Source organism: Pyxicephalus adspersus, chromosome 2 (assembly GCF_032062135.1).
Source record: "Pyxicephalus adspersus chromosome 2, UCB_Pads_2.0, whole genome shotgun sequence".
In the NCBI taxonomy this organism is placed as follows: Eukaryota; Metazoa; Chordata; class Amphibia; order Anura; family Pyxicephalidae; genus Pyxicephalus; species Pyxicephalus adspersus.
The window spans coordinates 92,157,043-92,173,514 of NC_092859.1; the positions used below are offsets into that span (position 1 = coordinate 92,157,043).

Consider the following 16,472-nt stretch of genomic DNA (forward strand, 5'->3'; position numbering starts at 1 on the left):
TACAATGTTGATTTTCTAAAAGATGCTAATATTTGTAAATTTATACGCCAGCCTGTGTCCCAACACAGAAAATCATTATAGCAATCAAAAATGAGGACCAGTAAGCAGTTCCCATGGGACTGGCTATGACGTCTGTCTGCATAACATAATGACAGGTGAAAAAGAATAAAAAACATTGAAATGATCATTGTTGTGGTTGTCACCTGGGAAGTGTGGAGGAGGGTCACAAATCAGCAATACTCCAGTGCCTTCCTTCACTTTCACTTCTGGGCGCTCCTCAGCAGGAAAAGGGTCAAGATCTATGTTCAAATAAAAAAATAAAAAAAAAAGGATGACATTTTCTCCATTTACACAATGCAATACATCAATTTACAAGTGGCGGATTGAACTTGTGTACATTAAATGTGTGCCTGGAAGGTGTCTGTGTTCCCACTGGGAGGGTTTCTTCTCACATTATTGAGGCACAGACAGCAATAAAACATTTTTACTATAATGCAGAGAAGAGCTTTTGATAAAACAGTCTTGACTTTAAAGCTATTTGTGACCCCACGGGAAAGATTTACCCTCACTTAGTATCACTAGGACAAGATACAAGTGGAAGTTACAAGAAGAACATAGTCATCAATAAAATGGGCAAAATGGGCAAATGTTCTATCCATTCTTTTTTCTATGCTATAAAAAAATAAAAACTGAATCTGAATTTCACTTACTTCCACATCTATCTAAAAAGACTGATGTATGTGGCAACCAAATTCTGAATTTATAGTTTGGGAAATTTTAAACATATACAGTAGCTGGATAAAAAATGGCCTTGTAGTTTTTTTTTTTTTTTACACCAGCCATCTTGTGTGCTAAGTGTTTTGGCCTTTTATGCTTTGTATAGGAAACAATTCAAACAACATGGAAAGCAATTTATGTTCTCATGTCTTCCAGAACAGACATTAATTATAGTCTGTGCTGATATGTGAATGAATATCAACTATGTAAAACTTCTTAATGCTAGGACAGAAAACTGAAAAGGTTATGTATTATGTATCAATGCTCACCTTGCAGCATATTGCACTGGCAAACCACTAAAAAGGCACCAACACATGTAAGCTATATCAGTGTTAAGATATGATTGTGTAAGTCTTCAGTATAAAGTACTGTAAAGTACAGGGCAAATTAAAATAGCGTTATAATTGCAAAAAGAATACAGTGTACAGTACAGGAAAGAATATCTGTTTCATGGGTCAAATGTAGTTGCACACTGTATTACAGATATTTCCTCTCAGCTCTGAAATGAGCTGGTGGACAGGTCAAACAGATGTAACCACGTGACACCCAAAGTAGAAAGAAGACTACAGGTGTCCACATGAAGAGGGACAGATCTTGTAGTTACATGAAGTTGGTGGTAACCAATAAAGGGCCCCAGTCTACTAATAGGAATCTAGAAGGCACAAGAGGGCATAGTTGTGTTAACAGATGCACAGCTACAGTAAAACAAAAAAGATTTTTTTTTTAATTTGTAAATATCAGTTTTAGAGGTGATACATATACAAAAATGAACGCTGATTTATAAATTTGACTTTTGCCTTTATTATTTTTATTAACTAGTATTTATATGTCGCTGACAAATTACGCAGTGCTTTACACGCCCATAGTTATATCATTAGCTGTCCCTCAAAGTGGCTCACAATCTAATGTCCATACCATACTCATATGTCTTTACCATAGTCTACGGTCAGTTTGGGAGGAAGCCAATTAACCTAACTGTATGTTTTTTGGGGGGGATGTGGGAGAAAATCGGAGTACCCGGAGGAGACCCATGAACACAAAAGGAGCACCTACAAACTCCATGCAGATAGTGTTCTGACCGAGATTCTAACTTGGGATCTAGTGCTGCAAAGGCCAGAGTGCTAACCACTGAACCACTGTGCTGCCTTGTTCAATTTTGTGTTTAGTTGGACTGTAAAGCCAAGTCAAGTGATCCTACACAGCTGACCTTTTCCTACACTGTAGTTAGCTTGCAATGTGGTGAAAAGAACTGTCTGTAGTTTTTGCTGGTTGCATACCCAAAGTTGCAGAAGATTGCTGAACACTATGAACTCAAACAAAGTCTGTGGGAGTCTTTTTTATTTATATCTTCATTAAAAACAATAACCCTAACCCTGATAAAATATGAACTCATAAATACAAGTAGTTATAAATGATTTATTAGGTCCTAACTATGCTTTTTTGTGCAGACACTGTGGAGAATGTGTACATGAATAAACATTAATATGGTTCAAATTAAAATATTGTCTGAATTAATAAATCTATGAAAAAAAGTCATTAAATGAATACAAGAAGATGTATGCCAATGATTCAAATTAATACAAAGTTAATAAAATAACTCAAAGAAAACAGCTTAGTATAAAGGCTTAAGGCAGTATGTGTTTATTTAAAATAAAGTGATATAAAGTATATAAAGGGAAATAAATTCAGCAAAGTTTAGTAAAGAATGTAGTTTATAAAGTTTAAATTCAAAGGAACTTTTTTGTCAAAACAATATCAGGGCCTAATGATCCAGAACGTTAGGCCCTGCACAAAAGAATCAAAAGTTGATTACCTTACATACAAGATACCAATCTGGTGAGCCTTTGCCCTTAGTGACCAATAGTAAAATGCCACATTAAAATAGATATTCATGCACTGCAGAGGTTCATGATTAAGCTTTTTTGTGTCCTTGCTGGGAAAGGGTCTAACAGTGGCACCAATGAACAGGTTTCAAACTGTACAGCAAATTTGGAGCACTGCATTTTGCAATATGATTCTTTGTATTAATAAACTCACATCTAACCAAAAGCGGTCCTGGACCGGATCCATTCAACGAATGCTGGATTACTCCCATGATCTCCCAAAATATGCATTGACCTGCTATGTCATAAGTCTGATTTGTGTGAAAGCCTACCAATTATAAATAGCAATAAAAAGCTATAATTCAAAGCCTGGAATTATAATGAAAAGAAATGGTTGCTTCCATGTATATAAAAATAGGACTTACTATGGGCCCACAAGTAAGTCCCTTTGTTGCTGACGAAAATGTATTTAGAACAGGATATTGCTACACAGTGGTTTAGGGTCCATAGACACTGTAGTTTCAGCATTCGTAGCAATCATCTATAATGATCTCCAGTGCAAATGTAAAATTTTTACTAGTGTCCCTTAAAGTTAAGGGTTGTTAGTGAGCTGACATGTTGGATAAGCTAACAAGCGCTATTTTTATACTATTGTGAACCACCACATTAAGATTCCTCACACTCTTACATGTTGCTGGGCACTGAGCAAAGCAATCTACCTATACCACCATTGTTCCTAATCTGTAACCCAAAAAGATCAAGAAAGAAACAATAATTCTTGGTGACAATAATTGCGTGTAATTAGGATCCAGCAAAATGGTTTGAATTTACTGGTAATATACAGGCTTTTGTTTTTCTTAGCACAATCTTATTGAAATACTATATACGGGCAATTTTTCACCAGTAAGTTTAAGCTATTTTAATACAGTGTACATCACAATGCCTACATCATAATAAAAAAAAACATGCAGTGAAATGTTGCAAATTCCTCAGATTACTGGAATACATTTTTTATAGAACAAATGTTGCCAGCTGCGCTTGCATTCCAGCACAGAAATAATTTAAAAGCCCTCCCCATGATTCAGATAGAAAAGAATAAGATGCAAACTAAACAGAAAAGAATACCTACAATCGTATAAACCTGTATATACAGTGGCATTTTCTATTCACAGTTTATAGTGCTTGGTTATGGTGGGCAGTGTGTGTTACTAAGTTTCAAAGGTGGCATTGTCATGGCAACTAGTTTCTGGGAGCAATGCCAATCACTTCAAACTGGTACTTATTTTGTCATGTTCCTTAAACCTGAAATAGGATAGGAAAATAAGTGTTTGAGCATTCTCCAAAGACAGCCGTGTATACTATGTGGATGTACACTACTACATGTAGTCATCCCCACAGCACACAGATAATTCAATATATAGGAACACGAGGATATAATAATATACTGTATACTATAAAAAGGCAATAACAAATATGTTCTAGTACAGCAACTAAAAAAATATATTTTCATTGTTATATAGGAAGATTAGCTAATAGACAAATAGCATTTAAATATCCAACCGAACAGCTTTTTACCAGATTTGCATCTTAAGGTGTTTCTGCAATTTACAATTTATAGTGCAATCTGCGCCAATCCCACAGCACTACTATGTCAGTAAAATACAATTATTACCTGTTACACAAGATGGTGGTAATCCAACAGGTCTGTACATTTGTATTAAGAAGATAAATACTATCATGTTGGTAGATAGATAGTAGGACAAATGATTTGAGAGATACACTAACATTAATATATTATATATATATTTATAAAAAAAACATTAATATACAAAAATTGTTATGTGAATTTGGTTAGTATTTATACTCCATTGGTTTTAAATGTATAAATGTAGAATATATGCTTACATCCAAAGTTGAGGCTGGCTTCGTGGCTTCTGATTGTTCCATATTCATTGGTCACTATGCAGACATATTTTCCGGTATCTCTTGATTTATCTGGATTGTTAATTACTAGATTACCTCCAATCATACTATAGCGAGGGTTTAGAAGATCAATGTCCCAGTTATTTAGTCTCCACCTGAAACATAAATGTTTTATATCTTAGGCAATTTAGTACCTACTAACTTATACTACTACTAATTTATTTGTGGATAAATCTTTTTTAACAAAGGCCATTAAAATATCTTCACTTTTTATATATACCAGGAAAGCCACCTCCAATGAAAAGTCTTGTACAGATTAGAAACAGAAACACCATGGGAGAGATTTAGGTAGTATACACACAGTGGTTGTCGCACTAGATCTAGATCAAAGAAAATGTCCCTATTTTCTTTGTACTGCAGGCACTTCACTGGCCAATAAGTCTACATAATAGGCTGGATGAAAATTAAAGCATCATTCATAAAGTAAATCAATCAGAGAAGCTGGGATAATATTTTATTTAAAAAGTTTCCTTTATAATAAGCAATAACAAAATATATTGTTTTATCCCTTGTATTACAATTACATTTATGCTTTTTCTTAACCTGCAATGTAAAATTTTAGTTGAATTCTGCACAGTTGTGACCATTCTATTTCATAAAATAAAAACTCATTACTGTCATGTACATGAAAACAATAATTACTTGTATGTTGGAGTTGGATTTGCTCTAGCTCTACAGTTCATTGAAACTTTCCCATCAGGAGATTCTTCCGGATGAATGGTGTCAATTGGCTGCTCTTCAAAAACTGGCCCATATCTTTTTCCATCCTCTAAAATTCAACGGACATAAGCAATTAGCACAAAAATCAATACATTGAATAATATTACAATCTACATAAAGCACTTACAGACAATATACGCCAAGTTATTCTTTAATGCAGAATCTGCAATTCTGCGCAGCTGAGTACACAGTAAAATGAAGATCAAAGTGTTTTTGTTTAAACTAAGGTCCCCTTTGAGGTGAAAGAATATGGAGTTGGACCCTATCCAACACAACAAGGCATCACTGCCTTAAAAAGGAGAAGTAACACATTAGAAAAGCCTTGAAGTTAATTGCCTACATTACAGTTATAAAAAGAGTGTAAGGCTCTTTACCTAAAATCCTCCCTATGATTTGAAACATTTTGTACATTTGATACTGCCTATGATATGAAACACGACACGCTGGAGCAACAGATCCCATAGTATGAATACATTATTGTTGGTTATATTCCATTCTCTACACTATGTAGGGGAATGCTGTCACTTGATAATTATGTCTTCTGGAGACCACGAATGTTTTTCCAGAATCCCCACACTGTAGACAAGTGAAGTAGAAATATGGGAAACATACAATTTTATAGTGACATATGGGCTCAGACAAGTAGAGGCTCTGTGTTTCTTTTATTAGGGTGGTCAACTGCTTAACAATAGGCCTTTGTTCATATACTATAGTATTGGAGAGTATAAAGGAAGGAGTAAACGGAGATATGAGACGTTTAAGGGGGGGAGAGGGTTGTCAGCCATGAGCTAGTGGATTTTAATCAGTTATGTAATTGATTAGCGAGGTCCAGATGTTTCATGTTTGGGAGGGTTATGAACTGGCCTGTTAAAACCTAGATTTGAATCCCATTTAAATGCTATAGGGGATATAAGATATCAGGCACTAGTATTAGGCACTGTAGGGAGTAAAAAGCATACCGTAAAAAATTCTGCTATTTTTGTTGAATTGTCTGAAAAGGCATATTTTACTTTTTATTCATGTCATTCATGTCATGCACCTGTCACAAGGTACAGCAGGAACTCATGGATTATTTTACTACAAAGGTACATAATATACTTATTTAGCATCATGGCTGCATCAATTTAAATCACTGAAGAGATAAATGACATATCCAGCACATAAAATGATATATCCTATGTATTTTTTCTACCGTAATCTTTCTTGATCTATACAGCAGGCAGTTTGGGAAGGTTTTTTCTCTATCTGAAGTGAAACATCTGTCACAGCTCATACTGTCGTGCACATACTCCTACTGCCTTTAACTGCTGCTGACCTTTACAAACTGTGTCCTCTTTTCTCTCCAGGCACAGACATCAATGTGCCCTATGACACATTCAAAGTGTTATATAAATTGCTACATGCACACTGCAGTACTATGCCACACACATTTTCTTTAACTCACCTTTACACATTCTGACATTAAAGCATAAATTAGATATACTACGAAATGGTTCACATTTGAATATTTGTTTAAATACACTTCTAATATATTAATTTTTATGCACTTTTTAGTGAGCAGGCTGATATGTCATACTGTACTCTCTGATAAAAACCTCTGAAAAAGTATGTAAGGGTAAATATCATACTCTTTAAATGTTTAGTCTACTAAAAACAGAAATTTGGACATACTTTGCCTGTCTACCCCACCTTATCATGTTTATTCTCTTATCTAACATTTTAAAGTACATTGAACTGTTCCTGTGTCCATCAACTGTAAGTTTACTGTCCTTGTGTCCTTTAACTTTAAACTCACTGTCCTTGTATCCTTTAACTCTAAGCTTAAGCTGCGTACACACTTCCAATTTTTATCGTTGGAAATGAACGACGAACGATCGGTTGGGCAAAAATCGTTCATAAAAAAAGTAACCAACGTCGCCGACGAACGAGGATAGTCGTTGGAAATGAACGACCAGACCGGCGGATCGGATTGGACGACGATCGTTGACCATCTATCGTGTGTACGGTCGTTCAGTGATCGTCCATGGTCTGAGCATGCGCGGTGAACGAACGTTCGCTCACTTCCTGTGGTGCACGTCACTTCCTGTATCGTTCAAACGATCGCATCTATCGTGTGTACAATAGCTGCGAACGATCGTGTCGTTATCTGTATGTACAGGATCGGTGCTATACGATCGTTCGCAGATATCGTGCAGGATCGTTCGTCGTTCGTTTACCAACGATAATAATTGGAAGTGTGTACATAGCTTTACTGTTCCTGTGTTCTTCAACTGTAAGCTCACTGTCCTCTTGTCCTTTAACTGTAAGCTTACTGTTCCTGTATTCTTCAACTGTAAGCTCACTGTCCATGTGTTTTTCAGTTGTAAGCTTCTGGTCCATGTGTTCTACAAGTGTTCACCACATTTCCAAATGCTTAAAGTATAGTCAACACATGGAAATGATGAAAAAATGATTGAAAAAAATGATTGAAAAATGATGAAATGATGAAAAAAATGATTTCCCACTATGGTGTACTTATTAAGTACTTGGTGTACTATGGTGTACTTATAAAGATTATTATTATTAGGTTATTTAAGTATTTCTAAGAAACAGTTTTCTAAAATGCTAACCTTCAAGTCATGTATTTTAGTCATGTAAAGAAAAGGATTAACCAATCTGAACTTTCATTCTCTGCTGAAGGGGAAGGATTCTAATTGGTAATCCTCTTCTTCACATCTTAACATGTGTCCAGTATGGAGCAGCATTTTCTGTGGGAAAGGTAAGCATTTCCGATATTCCACTAGTTGGGATAGACTAGCATAGCAGCATTCAACTAGTCTATAATATATAAATCTCAACAAATATATATGGTAATCTGGTCTAATTGACATGCATATATATTTGTACTGGGCATGGGAAATTTGACCTCTTTGTCCTTAAAACATTGGTGATACATTTGTTTTTTTGTAAATGAAGTCTTTTCTTTGATTATACTTCTTCATAATAAATGAGTAAATTTAAAAATAAATAAAGAAATTGGATGTTTGTGTGCTGGCCTTTTCTGCATTTATGCATTTTACAATATTACAATTAGCTGGGCACCCTTCAGAATGGTGCTAAGATGTTGGTATTCGATGGACTTTCAATAAGAATTTATAATTAACAATGTGAGTAAATATGTTGGAATTACATAGATTGTTTTATGATTTTACTTATTAACCTTTAGACCCTTTGTCTACCTGCTAGGGAGATTTATCTCAAGCAAAGTCTACATGGACTGTTTCCCAGCATTTAAATTCCCATTCATTGCAATGGTTCAGTCTACTCCAATGTGTTCATAATAGGCAGTAAGGAAAGTCATCCTGCAGTGTTTAGAATGTGTTAAAAATCCCATGAACAACCCCAACTGCCCTAAACATTAAAAAAAACCCTATACATGCTCTAAATACTGACATAAAGGGGTGATTTTTTTAGGTGTTTTGGAGAGTTTGTTTGGGGAGGTATTTAATCCTATTCTAACTTTTTTTCTGTCACTTACCCTGGTTTAAAAAAAATCCTTATTAATGGTAACAAACTCATGCAAACACTATAAAGGCATTTATACGCACTTAAACATAAAGTCAGTGTAGGCTTAGATTTAATCATGTTAGTTACGCTTTAAGCAGACATAAACTGTTTTTCCATAAAAATATATCTTACCTGCCCAGCAGAAGAAAATGTATAATAAAAGTTGTGTTAAGACAGGCCACATTTTGACAGAATACACAACGTAGCAATTCTTCAACTTCAAATATTCGTTTCTCTCTGTTTAAAATTGTAAAGAAAACAAGAAATATTTACTATAGTTAAATCAATTTGCTAGATTCATAAATACCAATATATCAGACATGTGCCAATAAATAAATAAGAAAATATTTTGTAACAGAAGGCAATTCTGAACTTTATGTAAAAACAGTTAGATACTCATATTACCCGAGAAACTGAACATCAGAAGTTTTTGCTGTGTATCTTTTTCCTTCTCTATTCTCTCTTTTTCCTTTTAAAGCAGATATAAATCTGATTCATGGATAACAGAAACTTCCTAGTATTGCTAATATTTATTTATTTATTTTTAATAAAGCTTTCCATGTTGATATATTAACACATTAATCAGCCAAAACATTAAAAGATGAGAAGTAGATAACATTGATTACTTGTAACAATGACATCTGAGGGATATATTAAACAGCAAGTGAATGGTTAGTTAGATGAGGGGGTCTTTGTATATGACATACACAAGTGTGATAAAAGAAACAATCTAACTCAAGGTTGATGTTTTCCTGTTTGTTAAAATGGTTTCCAGCTTGGAGCGCATATCCTGGAGATAATCACCCATAGCAATATGCCATACAAGAGATCTCATCCACACTCTCTGTATATCTAATGATAGATATCTAATCTAGGGTCTGTATATCTAATGAGGTACAACAAGCAAGGCTCTGACATAACAATTGCAGACCACTAGCTTAACGATCTGGGCAGGTTTGAACCCATTTGATTGCTACCATTTGCTAGTAAGGTGGAACAAATCAAACATCTGGGAGTTTATGGGCTTCTTAGGGTCATGATTTCTCTGTGAAAACACTCTGTGATTATACTTCATGGAAACTCCAAGCCAGGCTAGGATTTCTTCCTTACGTTTAGGATACTCCTTGGCAACCTGAGGTCGAAGATCAATGTTCCTTGCCAACCTATGCACTTTAAAAGGTATCCGCTGCTGTGGATCCCTGGTCTTCAGTAAACCTTTGCAGCTGCTGTGCAATGAAGTACTTTTTGGTTAACAGTTATTTTACATTATCCCCAATATTGCTCAATATGTATTTGGCTCTTTTAGCCACTGCCCCCATCCCAGCACCAAGTTGAAACAGGACAGGCTCAACTAGTAGTTGCAGCAGTACCCATACAGTACAAGACAGAGTCATCCAGTGATAATACAAGCTGGTTTGCCTTGTGCTTTTTTTTTAGCAAGGCAACAAATCAAAACGAAGAAGCCTTCATACAGCCTATAAAGTCTATAGCATAAAAGAAACAAAACAACTGCTCGTCCGAACCACCAACTAAATTGATGTCAGTTCCTGACTAATAAGGTGTCACCTGATGGGTTCCCCAAAACAAACAGCACATGTAGCCTTTGTCAGCTTTGTCTTTGCTCAGCTAACTAGCGGGATCAGTATAAATATATATTTATACAATAACAGGTTTCACACACTAACAAAACACTTGAAAAGGACCATAGTTTCTTTTAAAAAGAAAATGTTTATGGTTGCAATAAAGAAAAATAACCAAAAACTAGGGACTTTTCCACACCTGTTGTTATTAGAACCTACTTCAAAAGTCTTTTTATTTTAACAATATGATAATTAGGGATGAGCGAGAATGCCTCTGGCATTCTCACGAAATTTCGGCTAACCGATTTTGCGAAACCATCCGAAGATTGAGAAAATCATTACGATCCCCGGCACTAGAGGTTAATTAACCTCTAATACCCCGGGATGGCAGTGGATTACAGGAGATTTTCAACAAATTGAATTACATTCAGAAAACAAAGAAAAAAATTTTAAACTTTTACATTTTTTCTAGCACATTCATTTTAACAGCCCAGTTAGAAAACTTAGATGAATCAATCCTATATCCTATAGACACAGATGGTATGTGTGAGAACCCAGCCATGTAATTCTGCATTCATTTGTTTATGTGTTTGTTATTGGGTTTTGTCTGTTTTATGTATGTGTAAGTTGTGTTTTCTTTTTATTTGCTAATATTTGTCTCCCTGGTTCCACCTGACCACTTGCATTAAAACAGCATCACTAAGTTTCTGGTCATGGCTAGTGGGAGAAGCCAGTGGGGTGCTGTACATTGGTTCCTTAAAAAAAGAACTGTAGTATTGTCCACATGTAATGTTAAGTCTCCATGGCTGAAATTTTAAAATCCAAATAATGTACAGGCCCTGAACAGTTCAGCTGGGGAGCAAATGGCTAGATGATGCTGGATGTCCTTTATAGAGAAAAAGACAGGCCTACCTGAGTTCCTGTAGCTGCTAATGTGAACTGTGAGATGTTAACTATCTGTACTGAAATCAGAGTAAGCTATTTCATTACAGGAGAGAAGCCTGTTCGACTTTACGAAACATAAGGTAAAGTGAGATTTTAGCTTTAACTAATAGGATCATGGTATAATACTTTATAAATATTGTGAACTTGAGTTCTTAAAGTCATTACTGTATTAACGAAATGAAGGAAAGAAAAAAGAACATTTTGAAGAACAAGTTTACTGTAAGTAAAGTTGTCCTTTACAGCTTCTCACCATATTGTAACCCACAAAGAAAAACATTTTTAACCCACTAGAGGAATCCTGTTAGCGATCTCCGGCACTAAAGTCACTGAGTGACACCTCTAGTGCCGGGGATCGCACACTGAGCTGATCAATTAATGCAGACGGTGTTGCATTCATTGATCAGCACAGCCCGCAATCTTTTTTTTATTGAAATTTTTTTTAAATTTGAGCTTGATCTTTGAATTTACACCAGTTATTCTCGCTTACCAATTTTGGTAAGCGAGAACATGCAAATTCACTTTTTCGCTCATGCCTAATGGTAATATCAACAACATTTAAACTTTCTCAAGTATTCACATTTACTACACAAAGGAGTTGAATTTTTAGAGCCTCTTCTTAAAAACAATATTTGCAATACACAGAAGATTAGGATACTGAGCGGGGATTGGAAACAAGCTTAATCAACTCTTGGATCCTTCTGCATGATATTTACCAAGTTCCATGGTTTGAAAAGCCTTGACTAATCCTGGCCACAATTTGACAAATGAGCCTGTCTAGGTATCTATTGTGTCTGTTAGTTTGATTGAATATGTGCTATGCATACAAAATGAACAGACCAGATTTCTAAAAAGAGAAATTGTTAGTCTGTAAAATAACCAAAGCTGTGTGAGAAAAAAAAGAAATCTTCTGTTATATTATATGTATGATTGATAAAGAAATAATAATAAAAATAATCCTGTCCTGACCGAAATTATACACTTCGGTAGATATTAAAAATCTGCACAAAACCTTCCCACTTTGAATTAAATCCAATGACCAGATTTCAGAGACGCGCCTATTTCAACAGAATCAGTCAGATGGAAAAGTCTAATTTGATTGGATTCATGGATTGCCTGTCAGAGGACGCCAAGTCTTTTCAGATCATTTGTTTTCATTTTTCTGCTGGTGTCACTTTAGTAATTAATTTAACATTGGCATTAATTACTCTGTGACCTACTCTATGGATAATCTTTTTACATCATAAAACAGCTAGCTTCTGTTATTGCATGCTGTATAAAAAAAGTCATCTGAACACTTTCCTCAAATGGTCTTTCTAATACACCTTGTTCACCTTTGATAGATATCTAGCAAACACTGAATGCAACATAATTCTTACTCATTATCATAAGAACCTAAATTGACATGCTAAGAATATTTTATATTCACAGTTCAGTGGGAACACATGACAAAAGTCCTAATTTGCATTTTGATGGATCTGTGTTTACAGTGCAGTTTTCTAAAAAAAAAATTTCACTTATATAGTAGCAGAGAACATGGTAAGCTGTCCTACAGTCCTCCCTAACATAGAAGAAAGTTTAACCTGTGGTGAAAGGGAGTCACGGGAGAAGCCATTGTTATGATTTGGAGTTGCCCAGAGGCCAACAGAAGCACGGAGATGTTAGACATAAAACTGAACAGAAGTCAGAGCTCTATAACAACAGTAATCAAGTTAGGAAGATCAAGTATTAAGTAAAACATAATCTGTAAATTCATCCCATCACAATTAATGCAACTCCACCAAAAAAGCAACTCTCATGTGCACCAGTCAGGCTTCCTGTAGCCATTGTATACCTCCGTACTCATTTCAATGATAATACTTTTCTGTTTACCCCTAAATAGCTTCATAACTGCACTTATATGCATTCAAAAACCATCATGCAACCACAATATACATGGAAAACACAGTAAACTTTATACATATTTTGTTAACATATAAAAATACTGCCATTTTGAACAAGGCCCTACAATTACTATGAAGTGTGGTTTTTGCCTCTAGGTTCAGAGATGTATTGATTTGCCCTTTTCAGAGCTGGAAACAGCTATACATTTCAGAAATCAATATTTCTTTATTGGTTCTTTTACTCTAGGTGCACATTGATAGTCAACGCCCAGCTAAACAGTTTTACTTTTTGTTTTAGAGTAAGAAAAGGATTAGATTCTTTTGTTCCTCATTAATTTTATAGAAAGTTGCTACTAAGACAAAAATAAATGGTGCCAAAGCTCAGAGGTCACTGGGAGGCCTCTCCCCAATGGATAAGTAATATACACCTGAAATGAAAAAAATGGGCTCCTGCAGTGTTTGCTGCATTTTTGTTTTATTGATCTGAAATTAACAAAACTGGTCTCTTTACACAGCCCAGATGGTTTAAATAAACCTAGAAGGTTCCATACTCCTCACTGTGACTTTAGGTTGACATACAGCAATCAAAGTTCTTGAATAATGTTTTGAGTGAACAATTAAAGAGTTGATCATAAGATTTTTTTTAACCTATCTTAAAAGTTTAAATCTGGCTGTTGACAAATCAGCCCCAGAACAAAATGTTAGAAGGCACAGGCTTTAGGAAACTGTTACAAGTAATGTGAAATATGACTGTAGTTTTCTATATAGGTCCCAAAATTAGATGAATGTGGGGACTACTCTTTTTAGTGTTTTGCTATTATTAATTAACTCACTGGAATTACTAATTGGTTTCACCTATTTCCTGGAATTTCTCATACAAATACATCCATGCTATAAAAAAATCACACCTGTCCTTCTAAAATGAAAATAATAAAAATAGTACTTCTCACCTATACTGTGATCCAAATTTACATAGCCCTTTTGCATCTAAATATTTTAAAATATTTGTTGCAATTGGATAACCTTCAGTTTGTTTTGGGCAATGACCAATTTTCCGATTCATTCACAGAATAAAGTCGTTGTTTTTGAAGAATCCTTAGCAGATGTAATACGGGTGATGCAAAACCCCTCCAATTCAGAAAGAGTTGCTAGGTAACATAGAGCTGGCAGATAAAATTCCCTATTGAGCTAGCCCTTAGATATGTAAAAAAAAACAGTTGTCATCCCATATTCTGTTTTGTGGTTACAAAAGCAAGCAATAAACTATACAAGCCAGTATGATGTGTAATAAAATAGGAAATGGAATCATTTTTAGATTGAGATGAAACTATTAATTGCATTGCATTTTCATTATTCAGTGGTTGCTGAGTGCAATCAAAGCAAACAGACAAAAATAAACCTTTTCTCTTTTTTTGTATTGAAAGGTGCTTATTATGAAGCCTGTGTACATCAAATTGAAGAGAAAAGGACACAGCAAATTTGTACAGTGTATGTGGCGTCAAGCAGAACATTTATGTGCTGCACACTGGGAATAAATACTGTATGGCTGTGATATGCAAAAATTTAATACTTACATTTTTATATTCATTTATTCTTTTCAGAACAAACAGACACCAATCATAACATTCAGGAATATATCAAGAAGGTAAAATGATCACAATTAAAATTGTTATGCACAAACCATATGAAGATATTCTTCTCATCATATCTTTATTTGATACACTGTTAGCTTCTAATTCAAACATCGGGAGAAACGAACAGTATGACTCTCTCAGGGACACAGAACCTGAGAATTTGATAACAAAGTACCCGTAACTGGCACATATCCTTCAGCATGTGTCCATTATCCTAAACTTTTGTTTATCTGTCCTTCACTGTATGCAATGCACACCAGCAGCTAGTATTTTCATATCATTTTTGATAATTCAGAAAAATGAAAAAAAAAGTTTGTATAAATTGTGTGAACATACTGGGGACAGTCTGAAAACATGATGTCCAAATACTTAAAAAGACACTCCTATCTTGTTTATTTAGGGGAACTGAACATGCTTGTGTGACACCCACCTCTGACCGCTATCTGCCTTTTCAATACATTCCTGCAATTCTCTTATCTGTAGTCACAGTCTTAGTGTGTAGTACATAAAAGGCCCATAATGGGTGCAAATCGATATGTGTTGTACACACTGTGCCTGATAAAGTAAAAAATTAATATCTTCTGGGGGCTCTCCACTTAAGTACATTTTCTAACAGGTTCTCAACCGTTCACAGCCCACTAGACGCTCTGCACAATCCAATCCTTGTTTGGACCTGAAGTCATTTGGAGCACTTCCAATCTTTAAAAAGCACTTCCTTCTTAAGAAAATCACTACAACCATATATTGTGTGCGGTCTCTGAAGAAGCCTGACGGCGAAATGCGTCTGATAACAGACCTTACTTTATATTTGCTCAGGGATCTGTAATGTCTAGATATGCGGTCTTATATCCCATGACTTTCACGGGAAAGACCAATACTTAATTGATTGTATTATTTCTATGTATGAAAGTTATGCTTTCATCTATTTGTTTATGCACAGTATAGTTTTGATTTGCCACACTAAAACCCCAGATTTCTTGTTTTTTTTTCTTATTTATCATGTTCCAAGGGGGTGGCTACTCCTATAATTTATATGAGGCAGGATTAGCAATACTATTTAGCAACATTTCCCAACAATGTAAATACATTTCCTAAATCAATAACTCTCCTGGTCTGTCCTTTGTAGAGTGCGTAAAATATAAAAAATGTCAGATTTTTTTTTGAACTTACATATACTGAATGTTAATATGTTTATATCGCCACTATGCATTTTCATCATCCCCTATTTTCATAAACTTTAACTAAAAATGTTATCTTTTATCACTTTTATAGTAATTTACTTTGTTCTGTGGTCATTTTTTTTGTTTCTGAATGTTTAAAAATGTATCAAAGACAATTCCATAACAATTCCATAACAAGAATCACTAATTGACCCTTTTGCTGACACTAAATACTTCAAGAAGGTTCTGGTGTGTGTTAAGCAGTCAACAAAACAAGTAGTAATAGTGCAATCACCAGAGAGAACAATTATCTCTATGTATATGTACATGTTGTTCTCTGGAGCCAATAATTACTGTCACTCTTAAATAGAGCTGGGATCTGTTCGCTGCTTTTATTAGAAAACCAAAACTAGCATCTGATTTC

The 16,472-nt window shown here is 34.9% G+C and overlaps 1 protein-coding gene across 3 annotated transcripts in view; it reads right to left on the reverse strand.

The window, feature by feature from the left end:
* Window positions 1-16,472, reverse strand: part of CNTN1 (contactin 1) — an 87,904-nt gene that overhangs the window by 30,042 nt on the left and 41,390 nt on the right. For all 3 annotated transcript variants that reach the window (XM_072401477.1, XM_072401480.1, XM_072401478.1), the window contains 4 exons: window positions 8,982-9,086; window positions 5,226-5,352; window positions 4,506-4,678; window positions 204-299 (listed from right to left, as the gene is read on the reverse strand). In XM_072401477.1, the coding sequence (XP_072257578.1) occupies window positions 204-299; window positions 4,506-4,678; window positions 5,226-5,352; window positions 8,982-9,033 (448 nt within the window). In that variant the 5' untranslated portion in view covers window positions 9,034-9,086. The remainder of the gene's footprint in view (window positions 1-203; window positions 300-4,505; window positions 4,679-5,225; window positions 5,353-8,981; window positions 9,087-16,472) is intronic.